This window comes from Leptidea sinapis, chromosome 1 (genome assembly GCF_905404315.1).
Source record: "Leptidea sinapis chromosome 1, ilLepSina1.1, whole genome shotgun sequence".
Classification (NCBI taxonomy): domain Eukaryota; kingdom Metazoa; phylum Arthropoda; class Insecta; order Lepidoptera; family Pieridae; genus Leptidea; species Leptidea sinapis.
Window position 1 is genome coordinate 22,521,989 of NC_066265.1, and position 20,675 is coordinate 22,542,663.

At 36.0% G+C, this 20,675-nt stretch overlaps 1 protein-coding gene across 4 annotated transcripts in view; it reads left to right on the plus strand.

Annotated features, from left to right (window-relative positions):
* The window catches only part of LOC126975739 (vesicular glutamate transporter 2), a 55,672-nt gene that overhangs the window by 26,405 nt on the left and 8,592 nt on the right, over positions 1 to 20,675 (plus strand). For 3 of the 4 annotated variants that reach the window (XM_050823945.1, XM_050823857.1, XM_050823792.1), the window contains exons 2-8: positions 5,613 to 5,802; positions 9,431 to 9,549; positions 10,607 to 10,721; positions 12,548 to 12,722; positions 14,644 to 14,744; positions 16,176 to 16,335; positions 17,753 to 17,925. In XM_050823945.1, coding sequence (XP_050679902.1) covers positions 5,755 to 5,802; positions 9,431 to 9,549; positions 10,607 to 10,721; positions 12,548 to 12,722; positions 14,644 to 14,744; positions 16,176 to 16,335; positions 17,753 to 17,925 — 891 coding nt within the window. In that variant the 5' untranslated portion in view covers positions 5,613 to 5,754. Of the gene's footprint in view, positions 1 to 5,612; positions 5,803 to 9,430; positions 9,550 to 10,606; positions 10,722 to 12,547; positions 12,723 to 14,643; positions 14,745 to 16,175; positions 16,336 to 17,752; positions 17,926 to 20,675 lie in introns of those variants that run through there. The other variant, XM_050824028.1, reaches the window with a different exon arrangement.

Sequence of the window (20,675 nt, forward strand, 5' to 3'; positions counted from 1 at the left end):
TGGATTTTAAAAGCTTTGAAAGTACTCAATTATCCGTTAGCGCTGATCTGGATTTACATTTAAACAAGCCTTTCAAATTTTGCTAAATGTAATTAAAATGTTTTAAGTATTGAAATATTATATTACGTGTCGAGATGATAGAGTTGGAAAAGATCGATGTAAACGTACAGATAGGGCACGAGTTGAATGCAGAGGTCAGGAATTCGATAGTGCTGTGATCTAATTAAAATTGTTGACAATAATCATGAGTGTATCGATATATGTAACCAATGCTTTAAGTTTACTATTTTACACTAGGTTAAAATGATGAAAAAATTGTTATATTAATTTATTTTAACCTAATAATTAAGTTTCAAATTTTTCTTCTGCCTTTCTTCAACACACATGTCTAAACCATTTTGGCGATGAATAAAAATTCGTTCCAAAAGAATCGCAACTTCGGCGATTAACGGCCGTTCCCAATATTCAGCCTATCTCTTACTTGAGATAAAAATCGTAACTATCGTTGAATTTTCTGTCTTTAATAAACTTATCGACGGTAACTCACCTTATCCGTATACGCTGTCTGTCAATAGGACGACGTATAGCTTACCAGCGATAGAAGTTTGTATAGAAATTGCAATTCACGCGTCCCAATATAAGGCGATAAAAAATGACTTATCGGGTATATTAGGACAGCTTCAGATTATTGACAGCTAATTACTGATAGTAGAAGGTAGTAATTGATCTCTATCTGTAGATAGTATATTGGGAACGGCCGTAAGGCGATAACACGGTAAGCGTACGATAACTGACAAGGACGGCACAGACGCGCGAGGCGAGGCGTGCGGACAGCGGGAGGCAATGCTCTCGCTCTTTACATCAGGCCCCGACTGCATTCAACTCGCGCGATAACGCGACAATTAGAGATGTGCTGGAGTAGGACGACAGCCGCCTGTCCATTGACGTAGAGCGGATCGAGGATGTGATGCGGACCTTGTCTGTACATTGATACGAAGTGAGCCAGCGGAACGAAGCGAGGAAATGAAATAATGCGGTGCGAAGTTGTGGACTGCGCAGGTCTAGGCCGAGTTCACACGACGCGGGATCATTCTCCGCTCATCCGCTACACTTTCATGCTCCGTTTCTTATGCTTCTTATCACCGCCCCACTTCCGCGCTTCGCATTTAAAGAATATGAATTTTTATACTACCTAATTCGCAAAGCCCTATCCGCTACAGCGGTTCAGAGAGTAATAATTAAAATAATAATAAAATATAGATTAGTTTAAGTTATCTCTTCTGTCGGGCGTCCCGTGAAGCACACTTTTTTATTTAAATACATTATATTATTTATTACATTAGCATTAAGTAAAAGTTAAAGCAATTTAAGTATAGTAATTAAAAAGCTGTATAAAATAATTAATGATAAATAAAATCTATTATAAAGTTATTTGGCATATTATTATGTCCTTTAAGCGTTCAATGCTCCATTAGAAGCCTTAATGAAACATCTTAAGCAGCGAAACACCATTAAGCTTTAAACTAATAACAAAGTTGAACACGCATCCCCCGAGTTTCGACGAGTTGTATTGAGATAATATGACTGTTGCAACACATATTAACTCCATTAAAATTAAGAGAAAACCGTCTTCATCTCTGGCGAGATGACAACACTTCCACATTTAATATTCCCGGTTTAAGGGCCGTTAACATTGCGCTGAAAGTGGCTTAATTCACTTTTACACTTTGTATTGTACTATTGTGAACTTTGGCAGCGACTTTCTACAAGTGTTTTTAGCGTGGATGTCTCCTAAAGTAGGATGGCGAGAATGGACCCACATAATTTAAAAATTAGTTTTATACGATGTTTATACAAAAATTATTGGGGCGCTAAGATATGGGAGTCAGAAGAATAAATTATTATAATTTATTAAAAAATATGTCATCTTGCACTAACGGAATGTTTTGCGCAATTGACATTACTTTTTTTTGAGATGACAGTTAAAATCAAATTCAAATATTTTTATTCAAAATAGGATTCAGAATCACTTGTTGAACGTCAAAAACTACCCATTCAAAAGAGACTGCCTCAGACCTGAGAAGAACGGGTGCAAGAAACTCAGCGGGCTTATTTTAAATTAAAAAATATGGATTAAAATGTGATATCGTACAATAAACATTTATAATTAAAGAGCCTGAGGGTGTTCGTTTTATTCCCAGTCCGTGGTGTCATTAAGAAAATCGTTTATGCTATAGTAACCTTTCCCACACAAACGTTTTTTAACAATCCTTTAAATTTCGTAACACATTTGTTTTCTACATTTTCTGGGATCATATTGTAGAAGCATATATCGCATCGCCCAACAAAAGACTTACTAACTCGACCCAACCGAGTAGAAGGCATAACAAGTTTATGTTTGTTCCTCGTCTTAACATTATGAATGTCACAGTTTCTAGAAAATTTCTCAATGTACTTATGAAACATATAGTCATTTTTATATAGATGTTCCGACACCATCAAACTATTTATACCTACTCAAATCAGTAATTCAGTACTTATACACAATAGGATTCAATAAGATTATTATCATTTTTTGATACCTGCTTGAAAAAAGAATGAATTGATAATCCTCAATCATTAGCTGGCCTGCCTTCCACATTTCATCCAAAATTATATTATCTTTTAGCAGAGAGTTATTAGGCATAGACATAAGATACAATTTATTGATTGAACAATAGATATTGATTAATAATTTTAGGTTATATTTTACTTTTAGGTATATCTTTTTTCTCCCACATTTTTAGATTTATTTACGATTATTTTTTCTTATAAAACTACATTACTTTCTACAACTTTTAATAAGTTTCCATGATGTAAGCCACATCTTCTTTTGCTTCATTATTTCCCACTAATCAAGGCAATTCAGAAGGGTGAGGGCAGCTATATATTATGTATGTATAAATCATCCACATATTTGAATAAAAGAAATCCTTACGTTGAGTGGTTTGTTATTGCGCCCGATGAAGGGTAGAGCATTACTGTTTTGAGGTATTTATGCTGCCTCACACAATATTCGTTTGAATAAAACTGACTGATCAGGTTGTTGTGGTAACTGAAATTCTCTTTCGTTTCGTTTCAAAATTTCATAAAATATTTTTTTACACAGATTAATAAAGCACTGTTTACGGAATCTTTAAAACATAAGTAACAAGGTGGTATTGAGAGACTAACCCCCTTATTCATAATGGTCCGCTAACTTTAAACAGCCGCTAAGGAGTGTTTTTTCTCATTCTGATTTAGGTCAATAGAAGAAGACAGAGTGAGAATTAGCAATGCTTTAAGTTAGCAGACTATTATGAATAAGGGGGTTAAAGTAAAATCTGAGCCTCGACGTTGAAGGATAGCGTCGCTTTTATTTTGCGCGTCAGGCGACTATCTCCGTCTCGCTCTCTTAACACTGGAGGTATAGAGCGAACTTAGACTTTACTTACGTAAAACTTAGCTGAGTGTCATTAAACGCAAACTTGACTTTTGCCTTGGGCTGTCTTAACTAAAGCTCTGCATAATTTAAGCTGTCAACATGACTCTTAGTATATCAAGCTTGCACTCAGGTAGATCTCAGCCTTAGTGTAACAAGTAAGCACTCCAAGCAAAGTCCTGTGTTGCCAAGAATTACGTATATGGATGCAAACGCGATAATACGCCCTTTGACTTGGAGAAGTAACTACTCCTACATTGTCTTTCGTCAGCTCTCGTAGAGATCTATATATTACGTTTATAAAATAATAGTGTGTTAATAGTTATAGAGAAAATTTAATGTTATATTGTAGAAAAACAATTAAGAAGAATTAATCTTTGATTTGCTTGCACTCTTTATGATGATGCCAAGGAATAACACAGCATTGCTACTGTCCTAGAAGACGCAGTAACTGAAGATTTTTATCAGATATCTTGATATACTTGTAGGCTACTTCGCCTTGTACATATAAGATACCAGTAAATAATGATTTACTTGATTAGATTGCTAACCCAAAGAATTGCGACTAGCAATTAAATATGAAATATTTTTTGACATTATGATGTGCCCATACAGAACGGCACGCTGGTAGAATATTAGGTACAAATCCAAAACTACTAAACCGAGACAGACACTGTCCATCGTAATCCGGCCCAAACAAGCTTCTCCCTAATTTATCAAGAAAATCAAGTTTGCGAAGTTGCGATATTATATTTCCCCACAGTAATCGGAAACTTTTCAGTCGTAAATCTGATACCCACGGGGCTACAAGTTACAAATGTCAGCGAACTTTGCTCGCTCGGCTAATATGTCACTTCTTAATACCAGCATAACTTGCACTCGAAATTAGAATGACACAGTTACGAGATAAATATATTATACATATAATGTACTTTAAATTATTGATAAGAATTTAATTAACTGTAGAAATCTGAACAATAAACTTCGAAGAACATTATACGCTATACACGAAATTCGTCAGCTTTGTCGCTTTACTTGTATCTTCTACGTTTTTTAACTGAATTTTTGGCATGGACAGGAATGGAACAGGGAATGTTCCCAAGATGAAAGAGAAAATTCTTTACACTGCTTATAATATATCTAATGTTGTTTATGTACATATGCGAAACTTCTAGTAACTGTGATAATCATAATGTTGACAACAGGAACAAACATAAACTTATTATGCCACCTACTCGGCTAAATCGAGTCAATAAGTCTTTTGTGGGGCGATGAATATGATTTTACAACAAGATCCATAAAATGTTCAAAACATATGTCAAAGAAAGTCAAAATAATTGTTAAAACGTTTATGTGGTAAAGGTTACTATAAGATGTGCCTCAGGGCTCTCATCTTGGTCCACTTCTTTTCAACGTTTTTAATAATGATGGGACGCATTGTTTTCATCATTCCAAGATTTTCTTGTATGCTGATGACACAAAAATATATTGTTTTGTTAATTCTGTTGAACATTTTCGGCAGTTTTAAGAGGAGTTAAATACATTTTACTAATATTGCTCTGCAAGTAATCTTAAGTTAAATATATGTAAATGTCACGCCATTACTTATTCTCTAAAAAAACAACAGATCCATTATAATACTACTGTGTTTCGGTCTGAAGGGCGCCGTAGCTAGTGAAATTACAGGGCAAATGAGACTTGACAACTTATGTTTTAAGGTGACGAGCGCAGTTGTAGTGCCGCTCAGAATTTTTGGGTTTTTCAATAATCCAGAGCCACACTGCATTGTAATGGGCAGGGCGTATCAATTACCAACAGCTGAACGGCCTGCTCGTCTCGTTCCTTATTTTGATAAAAAAAAAACAACAACTAAGTTAGAAGCGAGAATAAAATAATAAATCTGGAATATGCTTCTTCGACATGGAACCTCTTATATTCTACCTATATTATTCAGATTGAAAAAATCCAATATAAATTATAAAAAAGACTAGGGTAAAAATTTGGGGACTCTCGAGTTCTAGTTGCACATCGTTCATAAATTTTAGTTTCAAATTTAATTTAAAGAAACCCTAAAATGAGGGATATCACTTTAAAATTAACAAACTGTTTATATTGAAAGATTGTTTATCAATCATTTTATGATAATTTCCAGAGAACAAATAAGAGAGTACGGCACGGACAGTTCATCATGGAGGTTCTGGCAGAAGCGTCGCCTGGTGGTGGCTCTTCTGGCGTTCCTCGGCTTCTTCAACGTGTACGCTCTCCGCGTCAACCTGTCAGTCGCCGTCGTCGCCATGACGGAACCCGTGGAGACGGAACTTGAAAATGGCACTATAGTATTTGTGAGTATAGGACATATAATAATAATAATCATTTATTTCAGGCATAACCAACCCATAGAACATAGAATTGAAAGAAAGATAAAACTTAAAATTACAATTAAATTAATACAAATAACAAGTTTCAAAAAATATTTAATTAATTGAATTACTAGTTTGCATCAGAAATATGTATGTATATTGTATTCATTAGACTACATCGCTGTATAATAGTATTTAAAAAAATATTCAACGGCAATGAAGTAAAACAAACTTGAAATGGGCAACCGACTTCAGCGGTTTAAACCAGAGATGAAACGGATATATATCCGGTATCCGACCTATCCGGTATCCGACCTATCCGGTCTTATTTGCCGTATCCGGTCAAAAACCGGATAGAATAATTCAAAACATTCTCATTATGTTATAACCACCTCCCATTCCCCTTTCACCCCCTCGCGCTCGTCCGGTTACGTCAGTACAGCGTCAGGAGTTTCATTACCGTTAGGCACATGTCGTGATGTTTTCGTGCTGTCACTGCTTTGTTTTTGAAGTTTTCATTGTTACGTTTTGACTTTTGTTGTATAGTTTTTATTGTATTATTGTGTAATAGTTTCGTAGTTTCTGTTGTTCTGTGTCGCTGTAATAGTACTGCTAGAAATATGCATCCTTTTTTACTTAACCCACATTTTTTCATTGATTTTTCGTCATTTTAATAATAATAATAAGCATCACAACACTACACCGTTACATCAATCTATAATACTGAAAAAATAAATCTTATTTTGCTCACCGTACCTGTGTCCTGGGGGCCTACTCCTAAAATCGATATTCGATATATCGTGGCATTAGTCGTGTCGAATCCTACTCTTAGTAACATCGTATTCAATGTTGAAATGATTATTGAACGAACGAAACATTTTTCGATATTATCGGTCTAACCCTACTCTTAGTTGAAAATGTCAGAGACGAATATGCGAATTTGACAAATAATCAAACGTCACTTTTACGATAATCTCAACGACACCTTCTAGGCTGTCGTTTCTATTATCGTTTAAAGTTGTATAGATATTTGTCATACAATATACATACTTAATAAATATTATTAAAATAATTATATGTGATTTACTATTCAACAGGATTTTTTTACTACCAAGTAATTTAAGTAATCGTTTATGCGTAGAAAGTAAAGCAAATGGCCGCTTGAGAAATAGGAAGTCGACGAGAAGAGTTGAGTTACTTTTTTTTTACATTTTATTATCCGCAAATTTGTATTATTTATTCAATTTTAAATGATTATATTATATTTATTAGGTAATTTTTGAATATTTACATTTTTTGTAAATGATACCAAATTGGTGTTGCAGAGTCTGGCATGGTCCTTAGCGCCTAAACTATGTTTTGACTTTTGACACTTGACAGCGACATAGCACAGATAATATTTAATTTTTCTAGGTTTGCGCTTAATTCATTCACTCTAACATCGTAAAAAAATCAAAATGTTAGTCTATTAGGTTACGATAAACGATATGGAATTCGAACATTTGTTAGAGTAGGGTTGTTGCGATATATTCGGAGTATTATCGTATCGTTCCGAATATATCGTTGTCGATTTTGCGAGTAGACCTCCAGATGTGTAACCGGGTAGTAAACATATGAAGTGTTCGACACGGAACCAAGAATAGTCGTGAGCGGTATAATACGTTGATTGAATGTTACAATGATGTAATAATATTTTGATGTCACATTGCACAATTAGCCTCTATTGTGCCAGTGGAATTGTTACAGTTACTGGACCGTTAAGTATGTTGGGGAAGTCAGTGAGCGGAACGGTCAATATTCCGTGTTGATTACTCGTTTCATATTAATCTATATGTTAACACGTGAGGGCGAGACCGTGTTCAGGAACCTATAACGAATGACGTCTAAAGAAACCTATAAAACGAAACAGAAGAGTACTTATTCAGTGCGTACCGAGTCGAGTGAAAGAGACGGCAGACAGCTTTAGCTTTTTTCTATTGGTGATGGGGAATAACGTTATGTTATCATCACTGTGAGTGTCCATTTAAAACTTCCGTAAAAGTCGCCGTGAAAACACCGTGACTTTGTCATTTCGATTTTTTATTTATTTAAATTGCGTACATGCCACTTAGTTACTAAACAAGATTGTAGTACTAAATAATTATCACATGCACCTCGTAAGGGCATTGAAATGAACAACAGAGGGGCAGACATTCAAATATTTTTTTCCTCAAGTACCTATTCATTAATAGAATAGTAACTTTTTCAAAGAGCTTATGAATCTTTTAATATTGATTTTGTCTTTTAGGTGTTCTGGTAATTTACTATAAATTTCAACTGACATTGGGTAGAGACGATTCCAATGTCGTCATAGTTCCGTAGAGTTCCATAAACAACGGTGATATTCGGTAACTACAAAATAACAAAAAAAAACAATTTAACTTATTTAACATAATTACACTATAAATAAAATTACAAGTTTGACAAAATAACAAAACATTACATGCGATTTTCATATGGGAGAGGAGGACAAACGAGCGTACGGGTCACTTAATGTTAAGTGATCACCGCTGCTCACATTGTCTTGCAACACCAGAGGAATCACAGGGGCATTGCCGGCCTTTTAGAAAGGTGTACGCTCTTCATATTTTTGTTACGATATCAATTTAACACTGATGTATTATGTCACGTAACATTGCCAGTGACATCTGGAATGCTGTGACTTTGTAATATTGGGCAGATCACGGTGATTTTTCACCATGACAGTATTTATCACTCATCACTAGCTTTTTTCATTCGCCGTCGTTTGTGAACAGGGTCTATTACTGTTGCCGATATAACAACAAATTTAAAAAACCAAGATGACGAAATCCAAAATGGCCGCAATTCAATTTATTTACAAAAGTACCTTAATCGTGTTACAACTCTTATAATAAAAGTAGAGACCGACTCGCACTTTATTTTTTAAGACTTATCAAACCGATCTAAGTATCTCGTATTGATCTTAATTCATGACGCTGCTTCTACTAGAATGGTCTTTTAGAAAGGGTAGACCGCGGGGGTTGGGAGTGCTTACTCCGTGGGGTCGTTTAGTTTATAGCCTAAAAGACATGGTCGGATTTAGTCCGGCTGAATCATCATCGGATGTGGTCCGGTAACGGACATTATTCGATGGGATGTTGCATTGTCCATCGCACAAAATTTTAATTATTACTGTCCGGGCCGTACCGAGTACGACGCCGAACAATTGGTGAAATTACTGGGCAAATGAGACTTAACTTATTTATGAGATTTAATCTTATGTCTCAAGGAGACGAGCGCAATTGTAGTGCTGCTCAGAATTTTAGGGCTTTTTAGGAATCCTGAGCGGCACTCTATTGTAACGGGCAGGGCATATCAAGTACCATCAACTGAACATCGTGTTCGTCTCGTCCGTTATTGTCATAAAAAAGAGGTGCGCGACTTCCACGCCCACCGAACCATCCGACGGCGTGGCTGTACCAATTCCGACCATGTGTGTAGCCTATAATAGTGGCAGCATCAACTAACCCCTTCTTTGCAAACAGATACCGCAGCGCTATGCGTTAAGTCCATGAGACCAAAGCTTTATTGTATCTGTTCACATTTCTAGGTGCCAGAGTTCGACTGGAGTTCTCAAACAAAAGGTCTGGTATTAAGTTCGTTCTTCTACGGTTACCTGATCACCCAGCTGCCTGGAGGGTGGCTTGCAGCAAAAATTGGAGGTAACAGGTTTGTTCTTTTTTCTAGAAAAACAAATCAATTCGCTTCTATATATCTGCTAAAAGAGAAATTATCTTCTAAATGAGAATTTTAAGCCAATAACTTAATTGTTACATTGTAAATTTAGAGGTAAAAAAATAGTTATACACGTTTAACGGTGGGATGTACTTTTACCAACCCTTTGTGTGGTAAGTGCCAGGTAGATAAGTACCGTTGAGGCGATCATTTGTTCTGTCGCCAAGTAGTAGCTGCTGTATGCGTATTACTTACCATCCGATTAATGTCTTACTTGTGTCTTTCGTAGCCTCTTCTTCACCTGCAAGTAATGCTTATCACCTCACTCATACTCCATTGTAACCAGAGGAAGTTACTGGTCTTTAAAGTGTAAATATCGCCTTAAAAGCAGTCAATGAATTGACAACCCCAACCCATCTTACAACACAAGTTACAATAACTCGCGTTTTAATCCTTTAAAAGGTGTTTCATTTAAATGTAGAACACTCGATTTAATCAAAGAAAATACTATGAAGAATATTATATAATAATACATACATATAAGTGGTCGCTAACTGTGGACCTGATAAGAAACGTCACGGTCGCGCAGAGGGCAATGGAGAGGATTTTGCTCGAAATTTCCCTGCGAGATCGAATCAGAAATGAGGAGATCCGTAGGAGAACCAAAGTCACCGAGATAGCCCCATTGATTGCGAAACTGAAGTGGCAGTGGGCAGAGCAGATAGTTCGACGGAAAGATGGCCGATGAGACAGAAAGTCCTCGAATGGCGACCACGTACCGGAAGACGCAGTGTTGGTAGACAAGATGAACCGACGATTTGGTCAAGATCGGTTATACAATACGTTGGATGAGGGTAACGCAGGAACGATTGTCGTCAATATCTTAGTGCGAGGCCTCTGTCCACCATTGGACGTCTTCTGGCTGATGATGATATATATAAGGACTTCTCTTCTAATGTGCTCAATAAAGCGTGTGTGAAACTCAACAATGTTAAACACGATAGCACTTTTGAGAAACAAATAATGTAAAGAAAATTATCGTTGTTTTCAGAATGTTCGCGATCGGCGTGGGCGCAACATCACTGTTCACTTTGTTCACACCGCCGCTGGCACACACCAGCACCTCTCTACTCATCGCTGTCAGAGTTATTGAGGGACTGTTTGAGGTAAAAAAAACAAATAATTCATATAGGGCATAATCATATAATGTATATTACTTATGAGAAGAAAAAAAGTGTGTGTACTTGTGTATGTACGCAAGAAGTTATACTTCTTTGGCCTAACGAAGCAAAAATCATTAAAATGATTTATTACTCACGTTATTCTACGTTTTAAGAAAGAACATTTTGTAAAAATCTTGCCAAGATGGCTTTGACAATAATTTGTTAGACAATGAATACGGCTGTATGGGCTTGAACCCTTTGCCTGTCCTAATAATGGACGAAGAAACCAAAAAAATAAAATAACGAATGACGCAAATGTCAGAAAATTTTAGGAACCAACATCACCCTGTTACTTTTGTGTCACAGTGATGCACGCGCATCTTAAAATTTCACTCTCATCATTTTTTCATAACGCGCCTAAAGAAGGATAACTTCAAAAATATTTTACCCCTTTTTAAGTCCATCGCGCGTGCGTACTGTGACATGAAGAAGTATGATTTGGAATGGTGAAACTATACACAGGATCTTCAAAAACCTAAAAATGCATTAATTTATAAATTATAACTTACATAAAGTATGTGTTATTAATTTTAGAACCGAGCTAACAAACTTTAGATGTATATATCATACAGTGCTGCACTCTGTCTAATAATAAATACAATATTTTGATATTTAAATAACAAACCGAACTTTTTGAATTATTTATGATGTTATTTTCAAAGGTTGTCACATAGTTTGTAGGTATATAAATTATGAGTGGCCACTGGCCAGTATTGGTATTCCTAAAAGTAAATTTTATACAAATTAAATTTGTATCAATAATTTATAAACGATGCGGTACTCGAACCCGAAACCTCTCGGGTTCCGTCCGAGCGCTCTTTCTAACTGACCCAACCGTTCTAGTACGCATGGGTCGTAAATTTTGGTATATCTTGTTCAACTCTCAGGTTGTGGCTCCATCTACAGGATCTACTTTACACTTGATAACCTGCTGAACTACAATAATTTATAAAGCACATTTTATTAATGAAGATCCTGTTAGTAGTAATTTCCGAAAGATAAAAATTTAACTGCTTCTTTTCCGCAGTCATATAGGTAAATCGTAAATGTTTTTATCTACGCCCATGCTTTAAATCCTCTATTAAAGATTCTGAAACAGTGAGCTTATTGCCAACATTAAAACACCCAATGTTCTAATAACCATTACATCATCCAAACGAGTGTTGTAATGTTGTACTGAATTTCATAACAACACTCCTATGTTTTTTTTTCGATCCCTTCATGCGCAAAGAGTTTCAACAGACAGCCACATTCTTATTGCTCGATCTGTGTGAATTTCAAAAAAAGAACATTTTAGTTTACGCGCGTTCCACACAACCAGAACGTCGCGCGCCGTAAAAAAAGTAGGTTATTCGAATCCCCGCCATTTTTCTTCGACATTTTTATAGTTTTGTTTACAAAAAATGAGCGATTCATTTTAAACGCTGCACAAGAACATTATATTCGAGTGAATTTTAATTATTGAACTATACAAAATGTAAATTACTACTAAAATAAATAATTGTTTCATTATATCTAGTTTATTTGTATATAATCAGTAATGGATGATATTAGGTTACTACTAGGCCTGGTGTTTTAATGTTAGCAGTAAGCTTACTGTTTCAGAATCTTTTAGAGGATTCATATTCTGGGTGTAGATAAAGTCTTATATACAACTGTTGATAATTAGGTATTAAAACACTCATCTGACACTACTATCACCCACATTCGTGTTTTAATACACCTTATTGCACAACAGTTGTATAAATAACTATTTTGATTATCATCAGGGTGTAACATACCCGTGTATCCACGCTGTGTGGGCACAATGGGCTCCGAGCGAGGAGCGCGCGCGATTGGCGACGTTTGCGTTCAGCGGCAGCTACGTGGGAACCGTGGTGTCCATGCCAATATGCAGCCTGCTCGCCAAGTACACTGGCTGGCCCGGTATCTTCTATGTGTTCGGTGAGTCTGTTTTTTTTATGGCAATAAGGGACGAGATTAAACAACTTCTCTCAATCTTAGGTCTCAGAGATTGCAGAGCGTGTAGATTCTGTAATAGTGCAGATAAAACCCCGTTACACATTCTCTCTGAATGTGGTCCTTTTATGCGTAAACGAACCATCTCTTTGAGAAGTCCAATTCCGTAACCACTTGAGATGCGTCAACTCACTGCAAAAGATATAATAAGATGAAAAGAATCAATCCTAGCATATAGTGAGCTATAGTTAACAGTGGCTATCACAATAGATCACATTGGTCGCAGTGAAACAGGGCTGTACTGAACTGGACCAAAGCTATATTACAAACAATAACCATAAGGGACGAGACGAGCAGGACGTTCAGCTGATGGTAATTGATACTGCCATTACAATGCAATGCCGCATAGTTTTCTTGAAAAATCCATAAATTCTGATATGGATACAAATCCACACCTATTAATGTTTGGCTAGTAGTGACTAGATATATAAAAGCCATGAATATCTCTGCGTTTGTTTGTTTGTACGATTCCCTCACCAGTGAGCATTCAGAAGCCGTGCCCCCTCACCTTAGATAGATATATAGACACTTTATTGCATACCATACAGACTTAAAAATAAAAATTTATTCACCTTGGTTGACAAAACTGTTTGCAGAATGATTAGGTAGAATCTACTAGGTCGATGCTATATTTGTAGGTGACCACCTCTGATCGTGATTTTTTTAACTTCTACTTGGTAGAATCTGGGAGAGGCCAAAACGTACAATCCGCATGTCACGGTTCTTAGTCCATAAGAAATGGAAATAGGAACATATTTATTTACCATAGGGACTGACAATTACATAACATATTGCAACAACACTTGGTAAACGTCATTAAGTTATATGAGTTCGTAAAGCGGCTGCGATATGGAGACAAGAACTGATAAGAAACAACCAGCCCATTTTTTTACCATATTAAAACAACTTACCGGTTAGCCTACTAAATTTATAATATTATACAATTTTAGGCGCAGTATCAGACAAGAACCATGCAACATTATCCTCTATATAATCAACTATACTATAGTAATCCTTCTTTCTTAAAGAAGCTTATAATATATCTCGGAGATTTATTTGGATTTAAAATCGAGCGTCACGGTGTTGGTATCCACCATGTTGTTTTAAGTCGATCAGTGCGCACAACCGGCGCGGGCGCTAGCTTGAAGAAGACTGTCACTTCTCAATAAGCGCTCTAGTGATGGACAAAAATAACTAACTTCAATCGTGTCACAGACATTGACGTACACAATGACAACTTCAAATAAACTTTGACAGATGACGTTCGCCATCAGTTCAGCCCAATACACAGAGTAGAATATAATCATACAGGCCATATAACTTTTATATTCTAATTCTCCGACATATATTTCTTGAATTTGTGCTCAGTGAGTTCTACTATTATACTGTCTGGTATATTATTGTAAAATTTAATACCAAGACCTTTGAAGGAGCCCTTAATTCTAGCTAACTTACACCTATATAGTGTGTATGTAGCATGTATTTAACCAATATAAAAAAATAATAATAATATTGACCCACTCGCACACAAATTATCTTGCCCCAAACTAGGCATAGCCTGTACTATGGTTACAAGACAACGATATATTTAATACAATATACTTACTTGAACATATATAAATCATCCATAGTCATGGAGAGTTCTGAGTCCAGAAACAAACATCCATATTCATCATATAAATTATTGCACATACTGGGAATCGAACCCGGGACCCCTAGCTTAGTAGTCAGGGTCACTAACCATTCGGCTATAAGGGTCGTCAAATACATTCATTCCACGCGGAACATACTCATGAAGATCCAGAGTCTTATAGAGATATATCTCATAAAATTTGTATCATCGCAGGGTTGATCGGCTTAGTGTGGACGACAGTGTGGTGGCTGGTGGTGAAGGAGTCGCCTGAAAGCGACCCTCATATAACTGCGGCTGAACTGAAATATATTCAGGTAATTAACTAAAGCCGGGTTCACATATTACGATGGCGACGAGAAAAGCTATGGAGCCAAAAAGAAAGTGTGTGTGTGGCGCAAAAAGTGAAGGAGGAGAAACGGGCTAAGGATACTCTTACTTAAAAAAAAAGGGTTAAATCTACTCTTTTGTAACACTTAAGGAAACATAAGAGTGTTGCAGACCTTATAAAGCGTCAAGTAAACGCACATATGAACGGAAAACACACTGGTACCAAAGAGGATGTAAATACTACGTAATAAGAGGCGGGACTGCTTAAGTGAAAATTTAAATTTAGTTTAGTATTAAACGCAGTCATTTGACATAAGTTTGAAATAGTAGTAATTACAGTATCGCGATTGGCCATGAAGTATAATCCGGCTAAGTTTGAAAGCGAATAGTTGCTAAAACGTAGTGGATTTCGGCCATCTCCTTATTTTACAAGATTATATCCGTCACCTGTCAATCTGTCAATGACTGCATGTTTCATACAATTCAGTGAATCGCTTTTTTCTTTTTGCGACAGCAAAACAATTGCGCCACTTTGAAACATAACATGTATCAATATTCCAGGTATTTCACTAGAAAGTTGCAAATTATAGCACCTAGAATATATTAATAATCTTCTTTGCTTTATTATATAAGATATTATGTTTGTATAAATAGAATAATATTTACCAAATAATTTATTACTCAGAACCACGACGTCAAGGATCAAACGGGAGCTACTGAAAATCAGTGCTGTGACCAATTGTCACAGGTAATCTGAGTAGCATCCCATTTGACACACACTGCCACATAACTGCTACTTTATATTTAAAAATTGTTTCTAGGTTAGTTCTAGTTAAGATTGTTCTGTTTTTATTGATATTTTTGTACCTTTGGAATGTTTTATTTGTGCGCAATAAAATATATTATTGTTATTACTAGATTTTTAAATAAACTCCTCCGCCTACTAATAATTGAATAAAGACGCATACAAACACTATGTTTGGGGTTTGTCGTACATACTTGGCAGCAGAAAATTATTATGATGATCTAGCTAGCTGACTACCTGTTACCCGCGACTTCGTCCGCATTTACCAGTGCTGCCGTTTAATATACCTACACAATGATATATCTCTCATCGTTAAGGCAACGTTCCGAAGAAATGTTTTCGTTCGACTGTTTTTTCTCCGACTCCCACGAAAAAGTCTGTTCATTTTTCGGGTTAATATATAGCCTACGACACTTACAAATAATGTTGCGTTCTATTGGTACCAGAATCTGGTTTGGTTTCAAAATCGGTTCAATACATCCATAGATGACACCTTACAACCTAACAAACATTACCTCTTTATAATATTCGTTTAGATTAAAGCTACAAACATTTTTTGAATAGGAACTATCTCTAGTCAGGTGTTTACTACAATTTGAGTTTGTTACTGTAGGAGACTCGCGGCGGTCGTTGTACGAGCGGGTTGAGCGTGACGTCACACCCGTGGCGCGCGATGCTGACGTCACGGCCGGTGTGGGCCATCGTGGTGGCGCACTTCGCCGAGAACTGGGGCTTCTACACGCTGCTCACGTTCCTGCCCACCTTCATGCAAGGTAATGTAAAGATAGAATTAACTAATACAGCCTGTCTAGCGAAACTCTCTAAACAAAGTACACATGTCAGAGAAGTGAAAGCTGCATTGTGAATGAACCTCTAAACTGCATATGAAGTCCTGGTATATGTTGCTAGGATGACATTTGATTTCAACCGCTATGAAAGACATTACTATCACCGCTACCATATTTATGTTCTGTAGTAGTAGTAATACGTATTATACTCGCGTGATACATAAGACAATCTCTTCTTCAGCTATGATCGCCTGGTACCAAAACACTGTATAATGCTTCCTACCTCATTGTCTCCCAAGTAAATGGGGAAAAAAATGTAGATGAAAATATGAAATATTATAAAATACAATATTTTAATGAAATAACTGGCGAGTTTAGTTGGCGCTGTTTCTTCTCAAAGTGCTTTATTTATCATCAAAAAGTATTGGATAGGATTTTTGAGTATAAATAAATTTTTTGTACAGAATATGATGAAAGTTTTTCGTGACGTTTTGTGTGGTAAAGGTTACTTTAACATAAATGTTACCATTGATTGGGAATGGAGTGACCCCCTTCAGTCTATTAAATAATATTGTACGATTTTACATTGTAACCATATTTTTATAAAAAAAAGCCCGCTGAGTTACTTGCGCCTATTCTTTTCGGGTCTGAGGCATGCTTTTTGAAGTAGGTGGTATTATTATATAATTATATATAATGTGACATTCTTAATGATACCACAGATTGGGAATGGAGTAACCGACTTCAGGCTATTAAATAATAAGTTTAAATGTACAATATTACTTTGTAAACATATTTTTTGATGAAAAAAAAGCCCACTGAGTTAGTTGCGCCCATTCTTCTTAGGCCTGAGGTATTCATTTTTGAATGGGTGGTAGTTTTTTTTGACTTCCAATAAGTGATGTCACATCCTATTTTGAATAAAAATATTTGAATTTATGGATTTTGACTTTCAATAAGTGATATCATATCGTATATTCGCGGACTAGTAAAAAAAGAAGGACTCCGCGCCGCGATATTCGCGAGTGAAGCACCTTTATGCTAATGTATGTGTGCGGTTACGGGGTATACCAGTTACATAATTTTTTCTCCCTTAAATAAACATATATCCACAAATACTTTTATAGTATTGTTTTTACACTTTTTCACAACGCACGACGGAATTTTAAAATATTTTATTGCGACGCAAACTGATCTGTCACAGACGATGGCAAGTCTCATAATGGCGGCCGATCGGCTTGTATTAGTGTAAGTGTGTGCGTGGGGCTATGTATTTACACGTTTACCGGCTTGTTTTGGTGCCTCACTGTTATGTTAGGTGACACGGAGTCCTTATTTTTTTACTCGTCCGTGCCTATATTGAATAAAAATATTTGACAAAAAAATTGTCCGGTGTTTCCAGATGTGTTCAAGTTCGAGACATCGCAGACGGGCTGGCTGTCGGCGGTGCCGTACTTGGCCATGGCGATGGTGCTGCAGGTGTCGGGTCACCTGGCCGACTGGCTCATGGTGCTGGGCGTCACCTCGCGGACCAATGTGCGCAAGTGGTTCACCTGTGGCGCGTTCATTGCTCAGGTGACTGATCACAATTAAAATCTTAAATCATTTATACGTCTAGATAGTCGTATTAGTACATATCTGCCAGTACATGTACGATTCAGAAACAATTATGGCTTAAATTCACCTATCCAACTTATTTGAGTTTTCTGTTTACTGAGTTTCTTGCGCTCATTCTTCTCAGGTCTAAGGCAGTCTTTTTTGAATGGGATGTAGTTTTTGACGTTCAATAAGTGATTTTGAATAAAAATGTTTGAATTAGAATTTTAAAATTATATAACAGTAAATTCATTTGTATTAGTAGTATAGATATTAATTTTAATACATTTAAAAAATAAGCTTTTGAACCCTTATAATTTGGATGTATAAACTTATAGTTTTAAATTCAAATTCAAATATTTTTATTCAAAATAGGATTTATAATCACTTATTGAACGTCAAAATCTACCACCCATTCAAAAGAGGGCTCAGACCTGAGAAGAATGGGCGCAAGAAACTCAGTGGGCTTTTTTTTTTATATAAAATATGGATTACAATGTAATATCGTACAATAAACATTTATAATTAAAAAACCTGAGGGTGTTCGCTTTAATCCCAGTCCGTGGTGTCATTAAGAAAATCGTTTATGCTATAATAACCTTTCCCACATAAACGTTTTTTAACAATTTTTTTAAATTTCGTAACACATTTGTTTTGTACATTTTCTGGGATAATATTGTAGAAGCATATACATCGCCCAACAAAAGACTTACTAACTCGACCCAACCGAGTAGTAGGCATAACAAGTTTATGTTTGTTCCTCGTGTTAATATTATGAATGTCACAGTTTCTAGAAAATTCCTCAATGTGCTTATGAACATACAAAACATTATCAAAAATGTATTGAGAAACAACAGTCAAAATGTTTATTTCTTTAAATTTTTCTCTTAATGATTCTTTAGGACCTAGGTTATAAATCGCGCGAATAGCCCTCTTCTGCAGCACAAAGATAGTATTAATATCGGCCGCACTGCCCCATAACAATATATCATAGGACATAATACTATGAAAATAACTAAAGTATACTAATCTCGCCGTATCTATGTCAGTTAACCGTCTGATTTTCTTAACCGCATATGCTGCAGAACTAAGCCTATTCGCCAATCCTTCAATATGGGGGCCCAACTGCAATTTGGAATCAAGAGTAATGCCAAGGAATATAGCAGATTCCACTGACTTTAACACCTCTCCATTTAATAAAATATTCGCATCTACATTTTTGACATTTGGCGCCGTGAATTTAATATATTTGATTTTATGATTATTTAACAATTGTAAACATACATATTATAGTAGTATTACTTAACTTACAATAATAAATGAAGGCAACGCTGTGCATACCTATAAGTTAGATATATAAGTATTAAATATAAGTAATTTTACATTATAAGTACTTAGTCATAATATTAATTGTATATCTAAGTGGTCAGCCTTTTTAAATAAATAAATAAATAAACTGTGACGTCGAAATAAACTGTATGTCGTAGATTTTTACGATGCGACCAGGTCCGATGTTGTGGCCAGACCCAACCAGGCTACCATATCCAATTTACATAGCTTTGTCATTCAAGCAATCAGGAATAAAACTAACGAATTGTATATTCTTAAGAAACAAGTAGCCCTCTACGAAACAGAGATTGTTGCCGTTGTTTGTGCGATACGACGCCGCAACGCGGTGTTGTGGCCTGGCCATATGAGGATAATATATTGATTTATGTATTGAAGTTGACGATTAACATAGGTTAACTGATTAGATAGAGATTTTGAGCAATTCACGCACACTAACACAATGTGACATACAAATCACGAGTGTAAGACGTAGATTGTCACGCACACTAAAGTAACTAACCTGGCATGTTTTCATCAGTTGTCTAGCAGATTTATGTATTGAAGTTGACGATTAACATAGGTTAACTGATTAGATAGAGATTTTGAGCAATTCACGCACACTACCACAATGTGACATACAAATCACGAGTGTAAGACGTAGATTGTCACGCACCCTTAAATAACTAACCTGGCATGTTTCCATCAGTTGTCTAGCAGATTTATGTATTGAAGTTGACGATTAACATAGGTTAACTGATTAGATAGAGATTTTGAGCAATTCACGCACACTAACACAATGTGACATACAAATCACGAGTGCAAGACGTAGATTGTCACGCACACTAAAGTAACAAACCTGGCATATTTTCATCAGATGTCTAGCAGATTTATGTATTGGAGTTGATGATTAACATAGGTTAACTGATTAGATAGAGATTTTGAGCAATTCACGCACACTACCACAATGTGACATACAAATCACGAGTGTAAGACGTAGATTGTCACGCACACTAAAGTAACAAACCTGGCATGTTTTCATCAGATGTCTAGCAGATTTATGTATTGAAGTTGACGATTAACATAGGTTAACTGATTAGATAGAGATTTTGAGCAATTCACGCACACTAACACAATGTGACATACAAATCACGAGTGTAAGACGTAGATTGTCACGCACACTAAAGTAACAAACCTGGCATATTTTCATCAGATGTCTAGCAGATTTATGTATTGAAGTTAACGATTAACATAGGTTAACTGATTAGATAGAGATTTTGAGCAATTCACGCACACTAACACAATGTGACATACAAATCACGAGTGCAAGACGTAGATTGTCACGCACACTAAAGTAACAAACCTGGCATATTTTCATCAGATGTCTAGCAGATTTATGTATT